The 27,224-nt window shown below is 43.8% G+C and overlaps 1 protein-coding gene across 1 annotated transcript in view; it reads right to left on the bottom strand.

The window, feature by feature from the left end:
- The window catches only part of LOC122395078 (discoidin domain-containing receptor 2-like), a 151,926-nt gene that overhangs the window by 86,401 nt on the left and 38,301 nt on the right, over positions 1 to 27,224 (bottom strand). Inside the window, exons 2-3 of the mRNA XM_043392391.1 lie at positions 23,994 to 24,238; positions 15,085 to 15,187 (exon numbers count right to left, since the gene is read on the bottom strand). Coding sequence (XP_043248326.1) covers positions 15,085 to 15,187; positions 23,994 to 24,174 — 284 coding nt within the window. The 5' untranslated portion in view covers positions 24,175 to 24,238. The remainder of the gene's footprint in view (positions 1 to 15,084; positions 15,188 to 23,993; positions 24,239 to 27,224) is intronic.

Here is a 27,224-nt window from a genome sequence, read left to right as displayed (position 1 = left end):
ACCGTCGTTAAATCAGATCTTGGCGTGAGATCTATTAAAGGGAAGCAACGTAATTTTTTCCCGTCGCGATCCTTCGTCCCTTTGAGCTTCCGGTGTTAAGGGACGTTAGAAGCGAGGCGGCAATCGCGACGGGATCGCTGTCGCTCCTGGACTCGAGGAACCTTTTTCAAAGTCCGCCGTTAAGGACGATAAACGCGGATGAAAAAGCGTCGGTTTATACATTTATAACGCCGTGTCACCTTATCTCGGCGTTCTTCGAGTACCCTCGTCGCCAGCACGCATCCCGGGGGTGCGCTTCCGCGAGTCAAACTCGATCTGCAAACGGGGACGATCCTATTTTCACCGTTTCGACGCCGCTTGATCAGCCTTTCGTTGGACAATACCTCCGTTTGACGTACGTTCAGCCTACTTCAAAAGGCCTACGACCTCTTCGTACGAAGATTACAAAGTTCTATCGACTACACCAAATAACTAGTCTTCGAATAAAAGGTTTTGGAAAGGCCTACTCGAGTCTAGCAACGGCTGCAAAGATGTTTCTCTCACTGGTCTTTCTTCCTGATCGAGTCTATGGACCTATTCTCTCGAAGATGCAACCTAACCCAGACCTAACCTTGTTTGATACTTAGAGTCTATAATATTTGTTAAGATAATAATTCTATAATAAATTTATCAATTCGAAAATGTTCCCAGCGACTGAAACGCTTCGTCCTAGCGAGAAACAAAAGATCTATGGGGGAATGCGCAACGCTAAACCGGTATATTGCAATCGAGTGGTCGAGCAGCTCGCCATAGAGTAATCTTGCCAGAACACGATCTCGATCCAGCGAGAATCAAAGTGTTCGCTTCTCTAATAACACTCCCGGAGAACAGTTTAGTGGAAGCGATCGGGCTTCACATTAGTCTGGAAGCGATCAGAGTTCTCGTTACTACCAACGGCAAGCAGGCTTCAAAGTTTAGCAATAACACGCAGTCCTAGATGTAGAAATTAACGTAAGTGTAATTAATCTCATAGTTTGTATTAGCTTCTGATCAAACAGTATTATCTCAATATATACGGTTTTACAACGCGCGTAAGGTATAGGCTACTTCCGTACAGCGCGGACTTGAAGAGAATCGGGAGCAGCCAATTCGTCAGAACTCCATTTTACAGTATACACTCGAAAGCATAGTACACGATATTTCCCGAGTGTATCACGCAATATGAAGCCTTCGTCTAGAACACTATAAATGTTACGACGATCGCAGCTGTTACAATATATGTACACCGTAGATCCAGGGCGGATGCAACGATCTGATTTAACATCCCTGGCAGTAAACTTTCTTCTTCCAGCGAGGAAAAAATATCTTTCGCGTGTACCAAGCTCTTTGGGGTGCAGCTAATGCAAATTAAGTGAAAAATATTAGTATACAAGCAACTCTTAATAACTATAGTGATATTTATAGACAGTATGATCTTAGATCTAACACGTTAGTTTACAGAATAAATTTTGATATAAAAACTAATTCTTGCAATTCGAACCATCGAATTTTCCAACTTTTAAATTAAAAAGCGATCTTACAGAGCTCGTACGTTGAAACGTATAATAGGAGCGAATTAAAACGTTGGCTCGACCGACCGAAATACCGAACATCTCGGTGAATATCAGGGAATGGAATTCGGAGGACACCGGCGGGCTCCGGAGCGTCCGCGGTAATTTATGTGACCGATTTGAATAAATTTTAAGGAAACTTTCCGCGCTACGCCCGTGAATAATTGCAGTTTAATCGACGGTTCGACTGTTCCAGTTTCAGGGAAAACAAAGTGGAGTCCGGCAGCCGCGGAAGCGACGAAAGTTTCGGGCAAAACTGGGGAAAACCGGGGATCCGTGGCGATACCGGCGACGAAAATTGCGTGGCCGGGCATATTTCAACGTGGACAGTTCGCGAAATATGCCGGTTGACTTTGCCGCGCGATGAATATTTGTCTCGCGGGCCCCGTTAAGCGCTTCGGCGTTTTATCGTCGCTCCACGCAGCGTATTCGCCGGAATTCGTCGTTCGACGACTTACGCCCCCGAGCGACGGAGCCACCGATATCGGTATTAAAGCTCCCCGTGTTCGTTCATCGGGATCTCGTATTACCCTGGGATTTCCCGGGAACGACAAAGGGCGGAGGGAACATCAACGCGTTTCGAAAAACAACTAAATAAATAAACGAAACGCCAGACACTCTCCGTAGGAAACGAAGTCCGTGAATCGTGTGTTTCGTTGGTGCACTTTGGGAACGCGTAGCTTCCCGGTCTGAAATAAAATTATTACTATCCACGAGGTGCTCTTTGTGTCCGCCACTTTCGCGAGTCGATGCTGCAGACGCTCGACAATTAGTTTACAGCGTAGACTGAGTCGGCGCTGTAACACGTTTTGGTGTCGGTTCTCCCGAGAGAATGGAATTACAACGCGATTCGAAGCGTGAAATTACGTTCCCCGGATCGAAAAATGTATAAACAACACAAGGACAAGCGTCTAGTGATTCTAGAATTATTTGTGAAAATATAGTAACGTTCGTGGAGACGCGTTGTATCGAGAATTCCATTCGAGGCGATTCTTCCCTGTTTACAAAGGGAAGTTGCAGAAGTACAAAGCTTCTATAAACTAAAGCGAGGGCAAAGTTTCGGCTCGTCATACATCAGAAACGACAATCCGCAAAAGTCATCCCCGACGCGACCGGAAACTCTGTTCGTCGGGCGGCTCGTACGTTGAAATACGCGATTCTCCTTTCATGAGACAACTTGTCTGCGACAACTTCGAGGTCTTGTTGTGCTTAAAGTTCGCGCTATCGTTGCAAAGCCTAAATTCAATCCCACGGAACAAAGTTGCGGAAGACGGTTAGGCCGGCGATAATCGAAAGGGGACGCGGGGAACAAACGTTTAATAAATTTGTTTCCCCCGTGGAGAACCGATAAAAGTTGCGCGAGGTGCTTCCGGGGAATCCTAATCGTTCGAGACGCATCGCGAGAAGAATTCCCAACTCTCGCCCCTGCCCTCCTCCTCGTAAACGTTGATTTCAATTCTCGCGCGAAAGTTGGACGAAATTTCATTTCGCCGTGGGTCGATAAAATCGAGTCGCTTTAAATCCAATTTCGCCTTCAAACAGACACAAATCTGCGATCAACGAACGGCCCTCGTATACCGGGGTACACAAGCGCCGAGGAAGATAGATTCGCGTAGCGCTAAATTCCCGAGTTTGGAAAACGCGCGGAAAAAGGTGGCGGGGACTCGATAAGGCAGACGCGCCGCGCGTCACCGATGATTGCAAATACAATTTCAGCGTTATCGTTAACGAGAATTTCGTCTCGGTAGCGCGGCGGTTTCGCCGCGAACGGGAACCGGAATAAAGAGTAACGCGGAAGGCTCGATACGGCGGTCGTCGCTCGACGAATCGGTTGGCGAAAATCGAGGAACGTGCAGAGGCACGCGGCGAACGCTCACGCTCGCATGATCACGCGCGACTATGGTCGCGAGGAACGGGCGTGCACGAGCCGAGACGACGTTTCACACGCTCCGCGCGGAACGCGGAAGCGACGAAATAGATTTTCGTTATCACCGTCGTCCTCCTACGTTCGCGCGCCACGGAATAATGCAGCCCCGAGGCAGATCGACTGTCGAACTCCTATGTGAGAATTCGATACCTTGATACGGTTTTCGCTCGTTACTTTAAATCAGAGAATATCGCCTGGCACAAAGCTGCCGATGTCATTTTTGCTACGACGTTTCCGACGACACGCGCCCGGGGTATTCCACGAAACAACCGAAAGTCGATTTCAACGATCTTTTAGCCATCAAGATGAAGGAATACCTCGAAAATAATTCGCTTGTTACTCGAAAATATATTTAAAGACAAGTGGTAAAACATAATTTTAATTTCAGTATAGATGTTTGTAAAAATTGTAAGAATATTGGAGAACTATAGTAAGTATAATAAATAAGTAATTTTGTTAGAATCTGTCTCGTGACTACCTTACAGAGAATACTAAAACAGCTTTAATTGCTATTTTGGAACACACACCCTACTGTACGACATTTTCACTTGAACCTATCGTAGTAAATTTCTATTTTCCCGCGCTTTATTTCCATTTCAAACAACACGATCGTTGAAACAGATTTTAACGGAGGTACTCGCCTCAGGGCCTATAATTTTCTCGTAACATCGGCGAGTGCGGCGGTTTCACAGCATTCGAAAGGATTACGTCTCGTCCGGGCCATTATCGGAATATTGAATCCACATTCATTATCGTCACCAAAATTTCCACCATAATTTCTATCAGCGGGCCGGGGGCAGTTGTCGATTCCGAGAGCGGCGCGCGTTATTCGCGCATTATACTTGCAAACGTTTCCCGCGGACGGGAATAAACCGTAAATGGGCGATTTCCTTCTTTCAATTGCAGGAAAATCTCGCGGAAGAACGCGGACGCCGGTCGCCGCGATTTATGGTAAGTATTGATATTCAATAACGGCCAGTCGTCGTCCACGGATGGCGGTGACCTTAAATAAAACTAAAAGTACGCCGGACGACGGGCCTTTATACGAACTTTATGCAACGGGTGATCGTAAACTTACCAACCCACCCACCCCGGAACACCCGGCAGCTCGCGTTCCATCCGACGATATGTCGACCGGAATTTTCTCCTCGTCTGATTTTCAATTCTAATTCAGGGGTTGGAAAGAACGAACGGCCCCCCAGCCTGTAGTAAAGCTGCCGCTGTACTATTCATCGGCGGATTATTAAAGATACCAAAACGCGAGTAACGTCGTCGTTCTATCGATCGTTCGTTTTCCTCCGGAACTATCGTCTTCGTTTTCGAAAGTGCACGCCAATGTTCGAAGAAACGAAAAAAGATCGAATATGTAAATAGAAACTGTTGTACCGAATGTGGGTCGTACACGTATTGTTCCTCTCGAATGGATGGACAGACTGAAGTATAAAAAGATCGACGCTTTTATAGAATATGCTCTTTGAATCGCCGGGAATTCGTAGAATCCTTACAAATCGATTACCCTCTGCCGCTCTTCCACCAATCGATAATGAAACGAAACGTTTGGGAAATTTATACAAATTTTGCTTGATTCTTCTAAATTCTTTTACGAGACACGCGATGAAACTACCCTCTCTGTCCTCGATCGAGAAGAAATAATTCGCAATTATTCGCAAACATTCGTCCTTCCCATCGATGGACAGACTTAATCGCGGGCCCCTCGACGGGATCGGGATTTGTGTCGAGAGTCGCAATTACGATAAGAATTTCACCGAGTTTTCAGAGCGAATCATATCGGATGAAGAGGGCCCTCGTGCGATGAAACGAGTCGATCCGGATGCAGCAATGGAGCGGGGAAACAAAGAAACTCCTAGGGATAAACGGCGAAAGCGACGGCTTTTATGGATAAAAAGATTTTTAAGGGTCGGCCAACTTAACAGTCAACGATTGATCTTCGAAGCATAACGATCATAGACTCTATTTTTGTGGAGCGGAACGGGATGAACCCGAAAGTCGGTTACGCGACCACCGAATCAAAATAAAATCTATAATGAACTCTTCGTTAAAGCAATTGTAGTGGATCCTTAAACGTACCTCGCAATTGGAGGCTCCATACGTAAAATTTTAATTACGAATTTCGATATATTTTACATCGCCGGAAGGTTCGATAGAATAATGGAATTATTTAACAACGGAAACTAGACACAAAAAACGTATAATAAAGTTTCTGTATTAGTAGTAAAATTGAAAACAAAGTTCGTGTACTTCCTAAGGGAGGAAAAATTGTTTTCCACTGGATTTCCCACTCCTCATATGGTTGAATCTGTTTTTACCGAACTCTTCATCTAAAAGTTCTGCTATCAAAAACTCGTAACCGTCTCGATATTATGAAGAGAGGCGAACTTCGCTTATCCCAAAGAACACTAGTACCGGATATTCAAAAGCTTGCTGAATAGTCCGCATTTTCCCAAAGGATCTTGCAAACAATGGCAATATCGTGGCAAACATACTCGTTGGGTTGGTATTATGCATAAACAACTACTGTACTATAATTTTTACCGAATAATAACAACCACGAGGGATCTAGAATATATTTTTCCTCTCGTGACCGAGGAATTTACTTCTTACGTATAAAATCAAATTTGACTGTCGAGTCGCAGCTTTTTCTAAGAAAAGGGGACGACGCGGACTTTAAGGCTGATAAAACGTTCATTTATCAGATTTTTCCTGTGACCTATTCTCGCGGAACGTTCGAGTAGAATTTATTAAAAGTAACTTCTACTGTAAATCCTTGGCGATCTCCCCCGAACAAAGAACTACCCCTTGAATTATGCTCGCCTCTGTCCGATTACGTCGTTCTCATTTTGCTTGGCAATAAACTTGAAATTTTTAGGCACTTCCGGGAAGCTGCATCAAAGAATCATCGGGGCAAACTTTCGTGGAAGAATTAAAATTTTACAGATGACTATAAACCACCACGTCGATGATTTCAACTTTTATGACAAATTCAACTCTTTTGCTCCATTAATTCCCATGGAAATCACTGTAGAATGTTCTGCAAGCCCAATTTTAAAGCGAGAATGTGCACGAGGGAAAAATGAAAAATTTATATTTTGCTAACTAATAACAACCATGTTGCTACGGAAATGATGCTGAAGGTAATGAAACAATGTAATAGGAAAAGGACGTATTCGGTGTGTGTATGCAAACCACTGCACCACCCATTATGATAATTATTAAAATATGGTAGGGTAGGTTAATTCTGGCTGTCAGGTAATTATATCTTGCTTTGTCACGCTCAATATGAAAAACAGAAGTACTTGCTAAAGCATTCTGAAAGCTTATAGCATGCAGACTTATAGTTAAATTTGTATGCATATTTATTTGTACTAATATACCATAGAATAATTTTAATTCTGCTACGATCAACTATTTATCTTGAAATATCGTCAACAATTGGAAGTAGGGGATATTCCTTGATCCCTGGATAACCAGAAAAATTGAAAAAATATTTCGCGACCCTTGGGATAACGCGTTAATGTTTTCGATCGCGTCGGAAGGGGCCGTGGTTCGGCCAAATGTCACGTAAATTCTGTTTGCGGAAAAAATTGGTCGATCTTGGCCCGGGTCCCGGGACACTCGACGAATTCGAGGCTGAGAACGCTCGCAGTGGTTTACATCGATACACAGACACGTTCCACACGGTCGTCCAAGATTTATGCGACGAAGTACGTCGTCACGCGAGCCAAGGGTTAACCTCGACGACGGTTCCTGGAGGCATAATATGACGTATCGAGACTCCTCGTGCCAGCGGGACCGCGGTACGTACCTGGTCGCGATACGAACGTGGAGAAATAAAAAATACAAGAAACATCGGGCGTAGAGTGCGGCGGAGGGGGTTGAGGGTGCAGTTGTCGGTCCATAAATCACTGAAACGAGAGAGGGGCCAGAGCCAGCGGGGTTTTCGAATCGTAACAAAGTGGAAGATAGCCCGGCTGGAAGGCCGGGAGAATATGGCCACCATTTTTCGTTGGCTTCGTCCGCTGAAAGCACACGTAACGGCGTAGGACGTTTTATGTCTGCGTGATTCCGCCTTTTCACCCCGTGCAGCCCCTCTCCCGTCGAAGATTTTGGCCTGTCACGCTTCAAGCTTCCACTCTTTTCCTTTTTTTTCTCCCCCGTTCGACCCCTCGGTTCCGTCCCTCCTCCCGCCCCGTACGCGCGTTCCTCCTTTTTCCACGGTGCCTTTTCACCGTATGTTTCTCCCTCTTGGATCGCCTACCCCCGGGCTTGACCACCCCACGCTACCCCCTTTTCATGCCAGCTCTAAAGCGATACGAATGGCCACTAACTCGGCCACGAAAACGAAAACTTTTTCCTCGCACGTACCGATGCCCATCCACTCGCGTAGGCCCCTATCGATCCACCCTTTCTGCGAACGACTGCGTCCTTGTATCGCGTTACTTCCCCGAAGTGTCACTAACTTTCGGTTCGCTGACCTTTCTTTGTTAAAATTCTCCAAATTTTGCTATTAATTCCCAACTCTGTTTCGATAGAAATTCCAATAAACCCTGGAATCCCCGAAAAAATGTAATTTAAAAATTGTTCAAACTGTAAGGATCTTTAAAAAAAGAACTTGTTAAAATCGACGCTTTTAAACGCGAGTAGTGTCCATTTAGAAAAATGTTTGAACGTTTTGCAAGAATTAGCTAACCTCCTCAGGGACCAAACGATACCCTAATACTGGTAAATGTAGCGTGGTTTAACTCTATTTAAATTTCCGCGTGCTCGTGTCATGGATCATTGAGCGCCATGGGTCACTGATCGCTAATCATAGCTGTTTTAATCGTTCGAACAATAAACTAGCTGAAGGGTGTTCTAGATAGGAAGTTATTACGGTGCTTCGTTTTCAAAGATTCCATTAAAATTCTGTACATATACTAGGAAAAATTGTAATGGCAGATTCTAGAGGTCAAAGTAAGCCGAAAATCAAGAATACTAATTTGTTGATTGAGGCTTCGTTAAAAAGTTATAGAAACATTTCCGACCACACAGCATATTTTCGGTAAAGAATTTTTTTCTCGAAAGTGGATAGGATTTCGAGGATATATATATTCACCAAAAATGATTGTAATTGACCCCCGCAACTGAAAATAATTTTTCTAAAATGATTTGAAATTTTCTTTTTTCAGCGAAAAATTTCAGTGGAATTGGTCAGACATTGGTCAGACATTGTATTTTCGGTAAAGAATTTTTTTCTCGAAAGTGCGTCGGATTTCGGGGGCATGTGTAATAACAAAAAGTGATTGTACTTGAGTGCTGCACCCAAAAATAATTTTTTCATAATGATTAGAAATTTTTTAATTTAATTTTTGAATAACTTTTTAACGAAGCCTCAATCAACAAATTGATATTCTTGATTTTCGTCTTATTTTGGTCTCTAGAATCTCACACTCTCTACAAAGAATACACCCAGGGCTCCAAGGGAGCAAATTTTCCCCTGTCCCTTCGAGGTTCACAGATATTTGTTTTTCAGAATATTTTTTTTCGTAACAAGACAATTGAAAGAGCGTCGTATTCTCCTGCAATCTTAATTTTTTTTTCATTAGAAGCTTCAATAGCTAAGGGCGAAGACACTCGATACGTTTTACACTAATATTAGGAGAGGTCTACGACAGCGTCGTCATACGTTTTCTATGTTTTTTGCTGGCAAGCCTCGTCCTGGGCGTTGAATTCCGGTTTTTTCGTAGGTCAACGTTTGTCCTAGCCGCGGGGCAAGGCCGAATATTCTTCGTGTCTGGCATTCTAAGCGCACGCGATGTAATACGGGCACGTTCTCCTCCCGTGGGACTGCGAACGATCATATCTGAGCTACCCCGTACCTTCTGTTCTTGGCAGATTTGATTATATGCCCGATAAATGAGGATTCGCGGCGTTTTCGATTGATCGTACTCCATTCCCGGGTAACTAACGTGATCATCGAATCGAATCGCTCGGGGAAGATTGCGTTCGAGGCACGGAGGTTTGAGAATACAATAAAATCCTTCAAGCTTCGTTTAACCAGTGAGAAAAAGGTTTGAAAGCACGGAGCTACTAATGATCAAAAAGTGTTTGCGCTACGTGTTATTATATTGACGGACAAAACGAATAGGATACTTAATATTCTTGCTGTATCTAGGTTCGTATATAATTTAGACTTTCCTTCGAATTTTTTATATTATTAGAGCTTTTCAAAGAAATTTAAGGAATGCACTTTGAATTTTATAACAAGGTAATTATATTTAACTTAAAAATGTGGAGCTTATTTTCGACGAAAGGAAAAATTCAATTTAAGTTGACTCGAAGGCTACTTTCATGATTCGAGGAAGAATTATTTTCCAAATGTCGTAAATGGACAAGCTACTAACGAATAAAAAACAGTGGAAATAACGTAGAAACAAAATAAAAGTAGACTTTTCAGATATAATGAAAGGAAGTACCAACAAAGCTCAAATGAAGTAAAAAGATAATATGAATTCTGTAGTTTCAGAGAGAATAGACTTCGTATCAAGAAGGCGCACAGCATACAGCGTCAGAGGTTTGTAAAAAAATTAATTAAACTTTTTAATAACTGTATAGACAAATATTATACACCTGGGTCTCTTTTTACACGGTGGTTGCTCACCGTACTAGAAAAACGTTGCAAAAAATGCACCGTGTAGAAGAAACATATTAAAAAACAAACGCAGTTACGCTGTACAGTATATTAAAGCAAAGATGAATCTGAGATATTTGTACGTACAGTTTTTACAACATTCTCTGCGAACTAATTAGTATGCGTTTCGCGAACGTGTTTGAAACACCATGTAAAGAGAGACTCGGTTGTAATTTCTCGAAATTCACTAATCCAACAGTTTTCGTTTGCATTCTGAAACTAATTTACGTTTTTTAACAACGCCGACAAAATTCAAGCTTTCGGGCCAAAATTTTATCCGTAGATTGTTGGAGGATCCTAAATTTATGTTTCCAGAATCCCAAGTGAAGCCTTGTTCGATTGTACAAAATTTTTCAAAACCGTGTTTTATGCCCCTTGTCTCTAGGTACTTAACTTTTATTGTACTCGTAAATTCGGCCATATTACTCCTCTAGTCTAACGTTACGGCTGCCTCAATATCCTGAGAGATGGATTCGTTATCTCGTGCTGCCTTCTTCGCAAGATTCTTATCTCAAAATCTTCAATCTGGATTGAATTAGGTCAGCTCGTAAGATCACCTCTATGTACACTTTCTTCTTCGTTTTCAAAATCGTTAAATAAAAATGCATAAAGAATATATATTTCGATCCCGCATGAAAGTGCAAATTTTTAACGTTCCGCCCCTTCCATATCTGATTTCAGTCGCGAGCCCTTTGCCTTGAAAATCAACGAACAGGCGGAAACGGGGAATACCGGGGTACAAAAAGTTCAAATCGCTTCCGGACACGACGTTGCTCCGTCGACGTTGACGCGGGAATTCCACGGCTGCGATATATTCCGTTGGGCGAACGAACGTCGGGCTCTGTGTACAAGCATAAAGCCGTACACACGCCGGAGTGGACTGCAAACAACTTCTTTTTTTCTTTTTTTCCTTTCGCCCGTTCTTTCGATAAACAATTTTTTTAGCCGATTACAAATCCGTCGTTTCCAAACTCCCCCGGACCTTTGTGCGGTAACAATACGATGGAAATGTACTGCATATTTCACGCTGGAAAATCGAGAACGCCCGGCACAAAGCCGAATATAGGTCAGAGTTGTAGCGCCCGAACGAAACGCGACATTGTTCGCGACGGAAGACAAAAGCCAGGGTTCGTACGTAGCTGCTTAAAGTTTCAGACGCGCAACACGTTCGCAAAATTTGCGTCGAGCTTCCGAAAGTGTCTCGTCGGGAAATCGAGTCGATTACTTTCCCCGAAACTTCCGCGAGCGTTTACGTTTAACGAATTTCGCCCAATTTGTATCGCGCGCCATCAGGAAACGGTACGAACGTAACTTCCGTTCTCTCCTTTATTTCGGATCGAAATCGACACATTATAAACACCATCGAATCACTGGTATCTTGATTGTCTCGTCCGCCACGCGGGAAATCCATCCCTGGACTCGACATTTTATTTTTTCAATCGAAAGAAAAATCCCCACTTTGCTCAAGCATCCGATTTTACGGGATGGAAACGCGTGTAAAATGCCTGGACGGCTCTTTTACGCTCTGGAGTTAGCCTCGTTTTAATCGAGGATAGCTCGATGGCGATAGAAGTTGATTAGTCTCTCTTTTTAGCGACGCTTTATTGACTCGTTTCGACTTGTTACGCGCGCGTGTTCAGCGTACTGTTACAACGGCTGCACTTCACCAACTCCAATATTTTTTTTAACGAAAGAGAAAAGGTAAGCATTCTATTCGAGCCAATGGGGAAACAATAACAGCACGGCAATGCAAAACAATAGGAGGAAAATCTAATTTGTTTCTATTTTTGTTCCTCTCATAACTGTTTTTTGTTGTACTTTTTACTACGTTAAACTTGCATTTAACGTTGCATTGGTATTCAGATATTACTCGTGAGAGCTTGGATAATGAAAATATAAAATATAAACTTCTGTAAACTTCACCAAAAAATTGGGAGGAAATATTTTACGTCCCTATTTTACCCTTTCGATCATTCAACCAGCTTCTTGCTAAAACTATCTTTAATCTAGAATTATAATCGCGCGTTAGTGTGACGCGATCCAGCGTATCGAGTATCGCGATGGGCGAAAGCGAAGTCGCTGAATTCGGGTCGTCTCAAGGTTCAGAACTTTGTTCTATCGAACGACAAAGGCCGCAAACAACGTGCTCTCGTTCTTGTGGACACGATCTCCGTTAACAAGGAAAGGATCCAACGCGGGCCGCTCTGATTTCAACGTGCTTTCGCGGAATGATAAAATACACGCCCCTGTAAACTACATTCTGTAGACATTATATAATTTTAAAGATACAATTTATATAATTTAATCCTATTATATTATAGATACGTATTAAGATGAAAATATACATTCGAAATGCATAATAAATTTTGTATCTAGACAAGTAGAAAGTAGGTAACCTGAAATTGATCGTAGTACTTATTTTTTAAATCCCATCAGACTTCGTGGATTGTCCAGTCAAGATTTATTTTCAAACGAAGATTATACATCGAACTTTCGGACAAACAATTTAAAAATAAATATATTCAATTGGATATATTGACGTGGCTACGGTGCGGAAGCACGTTCGAATCAAAGACGGATAGGTTGGGTCCTTCCTTTGTGAGATTCGAGTCGAATCCTGATTCTTGGAATTCCCGGGCGAAGATTAACGCTGCCCGGGACAATTCGAAGCACCGGTCGCGGTCTAATTAACGACCGCGAACGACTAATTCGCCGTGGCGTGAAATCCGCAAGTGGAGAGCGCGGAATTAGGTGCGACGAGGGTGGACGGAGTCTCGATTATTCGCGATCGAACCGGAACGTGGCCGAGATATCGTGCCCGGTGGATTATTTCTAAGCCGTGCGAGTCGTATTTAGGGCAATCTTGCTAGACAACGCCGCGGACGAGACAGGGTGGTGAAAAATTAGCCGGCCCCCTCCCCCGGGGGTCGGTTGTACCCCTTTTACCAAGAGAAGCAACGCCTCGCCCTAATACAGATTTATTGCCGCCTAAGAGCCGGAGCTGGGCGTCCTAATACAGGTATTATGCTGACGCAGGAACGAGGAATTTACACGAAATTGGAGGTAATTTGTAGGGGTCGAGTTCAACCCCCCACAACCACCCTCTCCTGCCGCCGCCGACACCCACTCGTTCCCTCGATTCCAACCCCCGTTACATCGAACCGGACTCCCATACAGGGTGTGCCTCAAACGATCGACTAAATGTATCCCCGGCTGCTTATATCGACGAACCAAATTCCCCTAAAAACACCCTCTGAATTAGAAGCCCTTATTTTTGGAAAATGGAAATTAAAACAAGAATGTACTTTCCCAGAACGATCTTATTTTATATGTCCTTAAAAAATGCCAGGTATCTTAATTACATATACTTTTTCTGGCTCTACACGTTCGCGTATTATTCAACAGAGTACGAAATGGGTGATCTACCCACGACTTTGGAGTAGTTGTAGTCTCTAAAAAAAATGTGAGAAATATGTTTCGATACTCGAACGCGAAGGGTCGTAAAAATGGGTGAAGCTTCGCGAAAAAAATGAGTATACAGAGTCCCCTTTTGATTATCACTTCTGTCGTCGTGTAACACGGATATCGAAACGCATTATTAACAGATATCGGCCGGGTGATTTCCGCGGCGCGTTACGAGCGACCCTCATAAATTGTCCAGGTTCGTAAATGCGCCAAATCGATTTGGCTGTCAGGCGTCCGGCGTTCCCAACGAATCAAGATCGCAATATCGCTAGTAAAAACGTCAGAAAGACGATTCCTCTTTTTGACAAACGGTAGACACTCGATTCCGGGAGTGCATCGAGGTTAATCTGGCCCCGCGATTTTTCTTCGAAACGTGGCCGCGCCGTCGTAGATCGCGACGACGGTCCGCGGAGCACGCCATTTTCTTTTTTCCACCGTCGCCAGCCGACGGAGGTTTTTTCTTTTTTATCGTCGAAGCGATTAATTTGGTATTAGCAGTTTACAAGCCGCGTTTTTGTTCTTTCACATCCGCGGCCCGATATCTGATATTCGTTCTAGCTCTCGATAACAGAATTTTACAAGCGTGCTTTCCAGGCCGTGTGCCATTTAAAATTTTAATGCGAGCCGAGGCACGGCAAGGGACGCGAGAGAGCCCCTCGGGGCAGCTTGGAGATTTTAATCTCGCCCGTTGTAATAAGAAATAAACTGAACCACCCAGTGGACTCGCTAATACCGGCCGTCGTGGTGGTGAAACGTTCGTTCGCGTCACGCGACCCAGATTGCGAAATAGAAAGAATTTCGACGCGATTAGAGAGCTTACTCGACGCCGCGAACGTCGAATTATCGAGCTTAACTCTCCGGGGCGGGAAGATTTATTTTCGCGGTACGGGAAGGAGAGAGGGGGGGGGGATTGCAACGATTGCGTTTACGTACCGGACCGAGTTAAACGCTTTTCGAGATGCACTCTATTAAATCGTACCAAACAAACTATTCGTCGAATCCAAATTTTATTGCCGTTGCAATTTATTACGACCCCGAAAGAAACTACTATCCTCTAATTTCTCCGTTAAAAAAAAGAACGGAGAATACGTTGACAATTCCATTAGGTATAGCTGTATTTTTTCTTCCTTAAAAGTATGACCTACGGTGGAAGTCAAAGTTTAATTTAAAAAATTCATGATCATTGTCGTTCAGACCAGTACAGCGATGGAATTTTTATTGAACGAACAGCCGTCTGTAATTTGTTTTTAATCGTTCACCGATGAATTCAAGCTGTAAACAGAATAATGCCAACGACGTAAAGTCGTGCAATCATTTGGTGTACAGACCGCGAGACCGGAAACTCCGACGCTGAACCGAAATGGCCGACTTGCTCGGCTGCAGTCGAGCATTTCGAGATATCATTGTTCGCTTACCTGGCATGTTTCGGACCAAGACTGGGATCGTACATAGAACTGGCCGATATGTCTTCATTGGGGATTTCACCATTCTCCATACCCAGCGCCGCGGTACATTGTCCTGAAAGGATTCAAGACGGTATTAGACATAGTCCAAGATCCATTTCTGCTTTGTCAAGTTTGGGCTTTAAGTTAACTACGAGATTCGCTCCGCGAAAATTAAACGCTAATAAACGGGACTTCGGTGAACTTTCTCGAAGAAATGTGCAGGCGGTTTATTTACACGCCCTCATTAAAAATGAAATAATTTTGTCCGCCACTAAGGATTAAGAGCGGAATTAAAAAAGTTGTTACAACTTGGGAAAATCAAACGGGTCACACGTTCGTTTGAACTTTTCTCATCGTTCTCGTGTCCCCTGTGCGCCGCTGTGGCGCGAACGAAGAATTAGTGCGACGCGCAATATTTATGGCAGCTTATGGTTCTGTTTTACTTCCATCGGTATTTTCGCTTCTTTCGTTTGCGGCGGTCATCGTTGCAACGGTAAACTTTTATGGGGGCGAAGAGAATGAGAAAGAAAGTTCGATTGTAGTTCGCAGCGGACCACGATTGGGTCCCTTGTGTGTACGTCGGGAAACGAAGTCACGTGCCGGTGACGACTTCTGTTCCCGAGGATTTCGCTGGAGTATTTTCGCCTGATCGTAGACGTACGTACCGTTACCAACGTACAGCGGTATATTTTGCGGGAACGTTACAGTTCCCAGCTACGAAATGAATTCGAAATTCAACGAACGTACGGAATTGAGTAAATGAAACAGGTGATTGAAGAGGAGTCCGCTGCAATCGATGCAACCCTTGAATATCACCTATTTTTCCTACAACTCTCGCCTGATCCAAGAAGAAATTGGCATGACCGATGATTTTACAAACAGTAATTGCAGGAGGACACAAGAAAAAACCACCCCTTTTATTTGAATAGCCTTCCATATAGAATTATTTAAATCATTTACATGGAAGGCTAGTCGAACGAAAGGAATGGTTTCTTTCTTAGCTCTTCGCTAAAATGATTTAAAAATATCTGATAGCGGCCAGCACATTAACAAAGGGATGTGACTTAGGAACAATGATGAAAGAGCCCTACCCAAGTCCCACCTGTTACGATACAGCTCGTATAAACTCGTGAATCGTTCAATTTCAAAGTATTCTTACGAACTTTTCGTTTACGAAGAAGAGACTCGGTTCCGTGCGGTTAACCGGCTGCAATAAATTGTCCAATCCATAGTGACAGAGTGTGGGCCACGATACAGGCCACGCCGCTACACTTAAGCTACGACACTGCAGTTACGCTGGAAAGTTTCAAAACTGCAGAATGCAGCGGACGTGGGATTAGCCAGCGAGCGGAGGAGGCAGAGGAACCCTGGCGTGCTAGCTATGGCCTTCGCGAAGTGGCATTATAACGTACAAAACTTTGCTTGTGTTTGTAACTGTCCCCTAGGTTTCAGACGCCGTCCATTATAAGGGCGAACTTTGTCCGTTAGATTGCACCGACATCTTCGTTCGATGAGATCTCCTCGCGGGAATTCTCCCAAGTCCGTCACTGTGCTTCGACTATGGCAGATCAGAGAGATTCGTACAGAGATCGCAACAGTGATGACGATTATAAATTGGTCGCCACATCGATTAAACTCCAACGAAAATAATCAGATTTTTATTCGATCGATTGGAGTTAATTGCTCGAATTTAAATTCCAATTGAAAAATCGGATTTGAATCGGAGTCGAATAGTGCTGATACCGAACTTACGAAAGTTCAAAACGACGGAATGACTTTAAACTCGGGAGAGCTGACACGTGGGGACCCGAGTTTGATGACCCAGGACTTTAGGAGCGACGGAGGGAAGTCAAGGGATCTCGGAAGGTAGTGGTTCCGGAGGTCCCAGAGGTCTCTGAGCGTCTCAGGGATCTCGGAACAGTCGAAATCCGCTTACATTTCTCAGGATAAAGCAATAGTGTATTTCATAGAATGAGTAAACGACTCTGTGACCCATTTCCAAATTTAATCAAAAGTCACTGGCGTCATAGCAATGATCGTACAGCGTACAGTCCGCGAACAACTCCATCGTAGAAATATTCTTACTTTTTTTCTTTGAATACTAAACTTTGATTAAACAATGTCTTTCCCTTTGATCGTAAAAAAAAATATTAAATCTTCTACTATTTCAAGGATGGCTAAATTAATAGATTCGAGAACAGATGCAAATAAAATTTGTTTCGATCCTTCTTGGCACGCTCTGAATACATTTTTAATATTAGTAATTCGTTCTATAGACTTTGTTTTATCTAGGTTGATTTCATTTGCAATTTCGATTAACACGTATTTTATAGTTCATTTTTAACGCGTTTAACTGATAAATTAACCATCCATCGAAATCGTTCGGATGACCTAAAAACGAAACGAATAATGTTTAAATTATTTAATCCGAAGAAAATTATTCCGATCTGTAGAGGGCTGTTGACATCGCGAATTTTGGGAATACAAAATGTAGGTCGCGCGGAATTAGTAATGGAGTGAGGCGAGTTTGTAGTCTACTTCGACTTCCACGCTCGCTAATAATAGTACAGTTAGTTTCCATTTGTGTTAGCGAGTCAGTGCGCGAACGGATGAAACTTTGTTACCGCTTCTTACGTTCCTCGATCCAACAAACCCCCTTAGACCGCCCTTCTGTTTTGTATACGAATTGTCTTCAACGTATGAAGACCGTGCTGGTTTTCCGACTTCTCGCATGGATCATAATTCTAGCGTAAGGTTCTCTCGGTTGGCGAACTTGTCTCCCCTTAAAACGTATAATGTGCTTGCTCGCGCTTCTTGTTACCTTGTTGGACTTCGCTTGTTAGCGGCAAAGCTGTTGGTTATTATCACCGAATACATCGCGAGGCAATTACACTTTTTGCTTCCGTTGGTGCGAACGCTGTTCTCGAATGCCATAAACAGTTCACGTCTCCCGCGTCTTCCTTCGTTTTAATCGAGATCAAAATTACCTCCGCGAACTGATTGTCAAAACGCGACAAGATTAAACAATTTCACAGAGTCGGAACTCGACGCTCGCAAACAGAGACGTCAAATTTATCAAATTTATCTTCGATGGTATATTTATTTTGACACCAGACGTTTTGCCTTCGAAAGGCAAACGCGTTTAATGTCGACCGTTCGAGGTAATTGCTTAGACCCATAGAGCAAATGAAGCGAACGTAAGCGGTTGCTTTGAGAAATCGCTACGACTTCGCTGAAAAATTACGAAAAGGGGCAAAACGAGACCGGAACCTCAATTTACGGACTTCGACGGGCGATTAAATATCGTCAAGCAGAGACGAAAACCGATATCGGAAGGCAGTCGACGCGGGAGTACGTGACTCCGTTCGACCAACTCTGTTTAGAGATAAACTCTCGACAAAGGTCGAGAATAATGAAAATACATATTATCGACGTTACGTACGTTCCAAATTAACCCTTTGCACTCGGAGACTTCTCTTCGATCACCTACCACTAACTCAAGCACACTTTATTAAGATAGTAAATACTCCGAGCAAACATACATTTTTTTACATTCATTGCTTATGTATTTTGTCTTATGTAATCACTTTAAAACAATAATATCGTCGTGTTCCCTTAGAGGGAGAATTCTTTGCTGGATGTCCCTTCAGAGGGGATAGCCAAGTGCTTAAAAATTGGAAACCACTAAACCCTTATTTTTAAAATTCAAGAGTCTCGTTTAGATTCATTTTCGTTAGCCTACAATCTTGAGAATTAATTTGTTTAGCCCGCGTTATCCATACGTGGATGGCGAATGCGTTGAGCAGTAGCGAAGACGATAAGCTCGTAATAGTATGGCTAAAGCAGGCAGAGACGCAGAAGTTGTCTGCTCGTCGCATCGGTGAATCGCGTGGAAACTCTAAGTACACTGACATAATTGCTCACTGGAATAAAACATTTGCCGCGCGACACGTTCGCCATTGTTCCTGGTTGCCAATGTGCATGCCCGTCTACGGTGCAGACCGTACTTTGTCAGATAGGTACGGCCTAGTTCTCTTTGCAATTCAATCCTTAGAACTGTCGCCATCCTGGCTGCGGCGCAACTTCGATCCCGCTTTGCAGAATAGCGACTGTGCCTCTTTATGCAGCATCCATTACTGGGGCAAACTGCGGCCGAGATGAACCGTGCCGTAATTATCGAACTCGGCGACACACGGACGGGACCGTGCGATCCAAGGATCCACGAGACAGACGTCGCGCAGGTGTTCCGCGCGGCCAAAAATTGCACGGAAATCGAACACCTCGATGCCCGACAGCCTTCGCCATCCGTGAGCATCGAACGAGATTCGTCGAGACGCGAAACGGCGGACTGTGCACAAAATCGAGCTCGGAGAAAGCGAGATTCGTTGGAACGCTGCTCCCCTTATCGCGTGTATTCGGCCCACTTTTCAATTAAACTTCGCGTTCCGTCCCTACCCAGCCCCTACCCCCTGATTTAGTTTACAACGCTGCGAACTGTCGGGCGCCGATTTTGACGAAACTTTGCACAAATGGTTCATCGGTCCAAACTGAGAAGTAGGCCGTACTTCGTTGCTGCTACGTCCCCGATGCGGGGGGGAAATATCTTCCCTCGTCGCGGAGCCAACTAAATTTTGGTCGGATCTGGGCTGGTAAGAAAACGGCACGGGAGTTCAGAGACTCGTAGAAGTTATCGAAGGGAATCTCGCGGAGACATTTCATTTTTTAGATATTTGAACTTTGGAAATATCTTTTGGAATTTATGTAGAGACGAGCAACACAGTTTCTGGGTTGGATCGATGAACGTTTGTGCAACGCCTGACGGAGTCCCGTCGTTGGTATTGTAATCGAATCGTCTCCCGCGCCTCCACGATTAGATCGTAAACGCGAATGAGTCACGTGCCGCTATATTGTGCCCTTTGTACGCAACGATATTATCTGGATTTTTCGTCTCCCTCCTCCTTTTCCGTCGTAAACTTCTCAACGGAAATTTTCCGGAAAATCCGTTCGGTAAATCCTTCGCCATTGCCAACAAATCCACCACTAAGAGTATTCATTATTCGCTTCTACTATCTAAGTTTCCTACTAAAACTCGGTGAAGGGGCTCGGAATAATACTCCTAAAATCGCTCTGAACGAGAAAAGCTTGGTTCTCAAATAAAAATCACAAGAATATGTAATCTCGGGCGTGGTAGAATCATTTTTGACTCGAGGCGGTATAACTTTCGATTCGAAAAGGGTAGAATGCAACTTAAATATCTATTTCGAAAAATCATAAGAAAAGGAAACGTCCGGTATCCATTCTCCAGAGACTAATATCCAAAGTGAAAACTAGTATCAGGACTACCAGAAACGCAGTGAAATCTCGTGTTACCGTTCAATTTCGTTTCGAGTCCAGCTGCCTCGATTTCCCAACGACGAGCAAAAATATCGTATTTTCACTCACCGACATGAATTATTATCGCGAACTTGGAGGTCGATGTCATGTCCTGAAGTAATACGTCAAGCTGACGTACCGTGATATTTCAGACGCAATACTGTTGCACGCGACATGCGCATAATGGAGGGTTCGAGTGGACTGTTACACGATCGAGATCATGCTCGTTCCTTTCGATTGGAATTTAAGGAGAAACTTTCGCGAACTACGGGCTATCTCGTGCTCAAAATTTCCATCCCTCGAATTGGCGTACGATATATTGCATCGGAAGAAGCGTAAGGTTTCATTGAATGTAAAGAGCTTCGATATTGCTTGTAGGTGTGTCGGTTTAAAGAATAAAGAATTATCCTTTAGTTACCGCTAGCAACGACGAACAATTTTACGTTTAATTTTTAACTCGCCCCTTTCTTCGTTTCTGAAACGAGTAATTTTAGTAATAAATAGTTTTTTTCATATTTAAGGAACCAGCATAGGAATGCAATTGCTTTCAAAGCCCGGCAAAAAATCCGTAGATCGTGGTGCTCGAAATTCTGTTTAGTCGGTAGTAATTCCCGAGTAAATAAGAGTTTTTGAAATATTTCCTGGAACGCCCTAATATTTATCTTCGAAGTATTAATCCGGTCTGCTCCTAACTACAGGGTACCGTGAATAGAGTTTATTCCGAGCTGGTTATGACCGGCTCAATGCCGGACCGGATCGTTCTTTGCAATTCAAGGGAATTAATTAAACAAGCCGAGAGGTAAGAGCGGCGGTCGTTCGATAAAATAAATTCGACCCGAGCGACGCGTCGACGAAACACTGGTTACGGTTTCACGCAGCGAAGAAAACCCCGGGATCAATTTGCAATTTGAAGGATCGCCCCTCGTAGCCATTTTTCATCCCGACCCGTCCCCGTAATACGGCCCATTGACTCATGAATATCAAAAAAGCCCGTCGATCGTAAGGAAAGCTCGCGATTCGCGCCGATTCTATTCACCGTTAATTAAAGTTCCCTGAAAGGCGGACGAATTATGTTTCGCCCGCGCCGCGAATAATCTCGTTAATTGAGCCGCATTAATTTCGAAGACGGAAGTGAAGGAAGGGGTTGGGGGCTACGGATACCCAACCCGACGCGTGGAAAACGACGAAGGAACGAGTTCCCCTAGTGAACATCATTGGCGATAATTAATATGCGTAAAAAGCACAACGGTAAACAACCGGAGGCCTGGGCGATGGAACAGCACGGGAGAACGGATCGGCACAATGGCGTTTGCCCGCTCGTCTGCATCCGAGCAGCTATTAGATAGTATTGTTAATTCATCGTGCCGCTGACATTTCATTTGCGGCCGCACAATGGCGTCGCGACGTCGAGTGTGTAGAACCCGCGCCGTTGCCGCGCGAGCAACTTCCTTTGGACGGGAAAATAAATAACAATACGCCATCTTTGTCAAGTATCCGTCGTTGAATTTCTTCGCCCGTGCCTCGCGGTGTATTTCCAGTTACAGGGGTTGGCGTACTCATATTTTTCTAAAATTAATAAGCCGTGATTCCCCTAATTGGGAGAGATAGAAACGTTAAAAGTTAATTCGAGTCGTCGTAATCGGTTTAATATTCGATAGGACCGATATATTCGGTCACAGCCGCCTCTCGAGAGCGCGAAAGGTTAATTGCACCAGGATTCTCGGAACGGAGCCGGTACGCGAGAAGTCAATAAAATTCTCACACAGGGGAATCGTATTCGGTTACACGGGGCTCGTTCGCGCAACACAGTCATAATTGTATATTACCGCGGGCAAAGCGCCACCCCCTTGCGCCCTCCACGGTCGTGTTTGCATCTCGCCGCTCGCTGTTGCGTGCACAGTGGGAAAAATTTAAATTTTACAGCCCTAGTTTCGGAGACGACACCCGGGCCCGCGTTCCGCACCGGTCGGATCGTATCAAGGGAAGAGAAATCCGCGCGAAATCCCCGGAGGCGGTGCATGCGACTCGTCGTGTACCTGCCTCCTCCTCCCCCGCCTCGTGTGTTCCCGCGAACCCTGGCGCGTGTACGTGTACACGCGACGAACAAAAGACGGGGGGGAAAAAAGTTTCGGAATAATTTTTCTCCGCTTTAGCATCCGGCGATATTGCCGGTGGAAGGCAACGGGAAAGACAAAACTAAAGTAAATTCATTTTCATGGAATAGTCGCCCGCGCAAATGCAACGATATTTTTCCGTCGTCCACCTGCTCCACCCCTCAGCCGGGCGAAATGGCCCGCGCGAACCGCGAGTTAGGCGACACCGGGTATACGTTTACCCGCGACAGGCCACGGTTTCAACCAGGGCTATGATTATATAAATATCTAATCCGGATCTAGCACTTGGACGAGTCGCTGGAGTGTTACGGAACCGAATACAGCGATGATTCTTGAAACCAGACGTAATTCATAAGTACATTTCTATTTCTGTAGAAAAGACCCTAAAGACGAGGTTCTTGCTTCCAATGATACTCGAAATCAAGATTAAGTGGTTTAACTACCCTTTCTCAAAAATATCCAGAGGGTTAGTAATTCTTGAGCTTCGTCCCTTCGTGGTGGAACGACCAGAGAATACCTTCGAAATTAAAAATTTTGAATGGTTTGAACGAGTTTTGGAAACTCTGGAGTATTTGGATACTCGACGGGCGAATAAATCGACAAGAATCTGAACCTTCGTCTTTGCAGCCAGTCGAAGCACCGCACCTGTCGCTGAACGATGTCCGAACGTGTAACTTATGGGTGAATCTTTCATCCGCACGTGACTCACGGCAATTTTTTTTCGTCCTCGCGAACCATCGGACGACCGATCCATACGGTTTGTTTCGGCGTCAACGGATTGAACGCGAAACTGCCCTGGCTCCGCGATATTAATTCCGTCCGGAAGGTCGTTCCACGACGAATCGATCATTTCTTGCGTTCGGTGCTAGGGATTTTCGCGAAGCTAAAGAATGACGTAGTTCGAGCAAAATTGGAAGGGGTTTAAGGCATACCTTTGTAATATATTCTTCTCTAGATAAAAATTTCAAACGACTAATGGAAGATAAACTACCGTCCACCTGTTACTCGTTAAGTGGGGAATAAAAATTTTACGTATCCAATAAAATATTTCGCAACAGATACAAAAACTGTTCGATCGAATAAACGTCATGAATAAATAAGCTGCTTTTATTGGCTATACATTATTCAAATATAATTTTAGCCGGCTCTGATTAACACGGCAGAATGAACGCGAACGAATTATGAAAACCGAGTGATATCCTTCGAAAGACGAGCTAAAAAAAACTTCAATTATTTAAGTGGTCTGGTTTCTAATCCCGTCGCCATCAAGCTAACTCGATGAGATTTGATTACAAGGGAATTGGATTGATATTGGGTTAAGTATTTTAAGAAAATGTGGCTCGCAGATATTCTATGAGCATATTGGGTACTAGAATATTGGATTGGACTCACCTGCGCCAAAGCTGTAACACCGTGGCAAGGACAACAGAACAAAAACGGCGATCGCAAGTCCTCGAAGAGGACCTGGGTCTAGTCTACGTTCGAGAACTGGCATGTTAGCGGTGACCTGAGCCATCGGCACGCCGACAACTTGCTCCTCCTCATCACTAACTGTCGACGATCCTGACCGCATCGGTCATCAAGCACGTTCCTGGCATCGTGATGGCCGCAAGGTGGTGAGTGTTCTCGCCGATATCCTGCACATAGAGTAATCCACGTTAATCCTCTACAGACGTCTCGAAAACGTTGGTGACAGATAATCTCAAATGGCTATCGATGTAAGTCGCATCGACGTTAGTACAAATTCAGTCTAACAACAAACGCGACACATTTCCTTCGTTCACAAAACGCAAATAAATACGCATCAGCTCCAATTTACTGCGATAAACGATTTAAAGATAGCAGAAAGTACAATCGTAAACGAACGTGCGTTGGCGTAGTTCTCGAATGTTTCAAAACTCGACTGTTATTTCTTCAAACTCGAGAGCACTTGCTTCGACAGGGCAACGCAATGTTCGACTGCGCCGAAACTTTGGATCTTAACCAGACTTCACCGCAACCCACAAAACTTAACCGGACATTACCGAACACGACACGACTACAGGGGACACATTTCAATCCGAAAGGATGCAGCTAAACGTTATCGAACTTCGTAAAACTTGACTGGTTTCGATCGAATCTCAACTGTAAGACTAGACTTTGCTGGATATTCCGTGCCTCGACTTCTACGCGTGACTTGACTTTTAATTTTGACGCGGTTGGCTCCTCATACATGCTCAAACTTTACTGAATTTCGGTGCAAGCACGTCGAATTCAATGGAATTCTAATAATGTGGAATGATTTTATACAAACTAGAAGGTGCGTTTCACAGTCCAATAGAAGAAAGACGAGTAACATTTTTCTCTATATTGGTAACTAAATTTTAACGTACATTTTCGACTCAATTTTTCACGTGTAATTACCTGCTGTCTGTATAGGCTGCATTATATTAACGCACAGGGGAAAATTGGTAATTTGAACGTTTCCAATTGAGAGTTTGAAAAGTTACACAATAAAACTGACACAGTGGAATACAACCGAGCCGAGTCAGACAGCTCTCCGACCGACGTAATTCCCTTAGAGTAGAATAACTCGAATCAGATTTAGAATAGCGTCCGATAAAATCACCTGGAAATCTACTTGGAGTTATGGACAATCGTATTCCGTCGGATCCACTGTCAAGTTTGCAGATTCCGTCCTCTTCTGTGCCGGAGATCTACTTTGATCAAATGAGATCGGATCGTATTCTATGGAATCGAACGAGGTCCAGTCGACTTCTGTCGTGTTCGACGCGATTCGATCGCGAGGCGTTGGATGACGTCCAATGAATTTTGGTTAACGACGTCGTAAAACTTCTATCGTGTACGAGGCTCGTGTAAAGCCACATGCGCCACTATTGTGACATCGATATCTCGCTAACTTTAACTACGTTAAGCAACGTTTGACTTCAACTTATCTGGTTTATAAAATAATTATAATTTTGTTCAAACTGTAATGTTTTTAGTTTTAAAATTGACTGAAATATAGCGTCGAAACGTTAAAATCAATTTCAATTCAATCGTGTGACTCGTGGCAATCGCTGACTCGGTGAATGAATCCTAACACGATTCGTCAGTTGTTGGGTGTCTTATTAATTTCGCGTGCAATGTAGGCATTTATCTACCCGGGGCACTCATACCATCGCGTACTTTAGTAATTTACTTGAAGCAGCTATTTATCAATGTTGCAAACAATGTTATCAGCGATAACGTCAGCGTATAACAAGAAGAAAAATATTATTTGAAAGTTCGGAGTACCTCCACTTAAGGGAACTAGATAGTCGAATTCCTCCAAAGTAAAGATTTCGTTGCGAATTCATAGCAACAAAACGGATGGTAAGTGCAGACTTTTGCTTATACATACGTAACGTTCATTCGAATCTCGAACAGTAAGAAATATATTCTTCAGTTTGTTGCTTTTTGCAACGATAACTCGAGCAAGTAAACAGAAATTTTCTCACTCGTTAAAATCAAGAAGGAAAAGTCTGGATTCGTATTCGTTTCCCAGGAATTAATCCCCGAAGAAGACTATGCTTTTATTCCCGTCTCCGTAATAGGTATTAAACATTCTACCACGACGTAGATCAGGATCGTTCCAATTGTCCCTGCGGGAAGAATCTTACGAAGTGTGGAAGAGTTCGTGACCCAATTACATTTTCCCTTCTTTGCATTCCAATTCCCCGATGTTGAAATTAGAGACGGAAGAAAATCAAGAACACAATTCCTGCTGCATCATTCGCTTCGTCACTCGGTCTCTCGAATCGCGGTCCGTTGCAGAATCACGCGTGCCTTACATGAATATTTCAGTAGTGCCGCTTCATCGGGTATATAATTATAATTGGAACGTCGTTATTAATGAACGCGATCGATCTCAGAGGGGAACGGCAAGAGGCCGTGTAACAGCGATCGTTGCACGAACACACGGCTTACAAATTTGTACACGATGATAGACGGCAAACGGCATTGCAAACACGTTTCACGCGTTCCAGCAGCAACTGCACCCATTCCGCATGTTTGGACTGACGCCATTTATGTTCCGACCGCCCAAAAATTTCTGTATGCGTGCTCATCCGTTTAAACTACGAGGCGTCGGCCCCGTAATACGATAATAATTTCGCGCCACGAAAACGGAGACGCGGAAATAAGAAACGCTGTTGTTCGCCGACATATTCTTTCCCTTATTTCGATCTAAAAGAAATTGTTAATTACTCGAAAGCGACTGGTCACGTAACTTAAAAATACAGAGAAACAAATAATGAAATATTCAGAGTATAACGATTCGAAATGTCTCGCGGAGAATTAAGTTTTCAATAGCTTTATAAGCAGAATGAGAGGAATCGATTGATGCAAACGAAATGCACAGTTTCGTTTATAAAACTACAGCAATCAGCAATTGAATTTTAACGTTGGAAGAAAATTATATGGTCGAAAGATCTGTACCTCAAATATAAAATTGTCGAATGTATCAACGGTGGAAATCAGTTACTTTGAATAGTTCTGTGGGATCGGGAAGATAATGACTCCGCTCTGTTCCGTTCCGCACAATTTTATTGTTGCTGTCGTACAACGACGTGACTCGTGGTGCGGGTTACGCTCGACTCTCTG

The sequence above is a fragment of the Colletes gigas genome, unplaced genomic scaffold (genome assembly GCF_013123115.1).
Source record: "Colletes gigas isolate AHSC1104 unplaced genomic scaffold, ASM1312311v1 Colletes_gigas_Sc00005, whole genome shotgun sequence".
Lineage (NCBI taxonomy): Eukaryota > Metazoa > Arthropoda > Insecta > Hymenoptera > Colletidae > Colletes > Colletes gigas.
The sequence above is the reverse complement of the archived record's forward strand: the minus strand, read 5'-3'. Positions and strand labels throughout refer to the sequence as shown.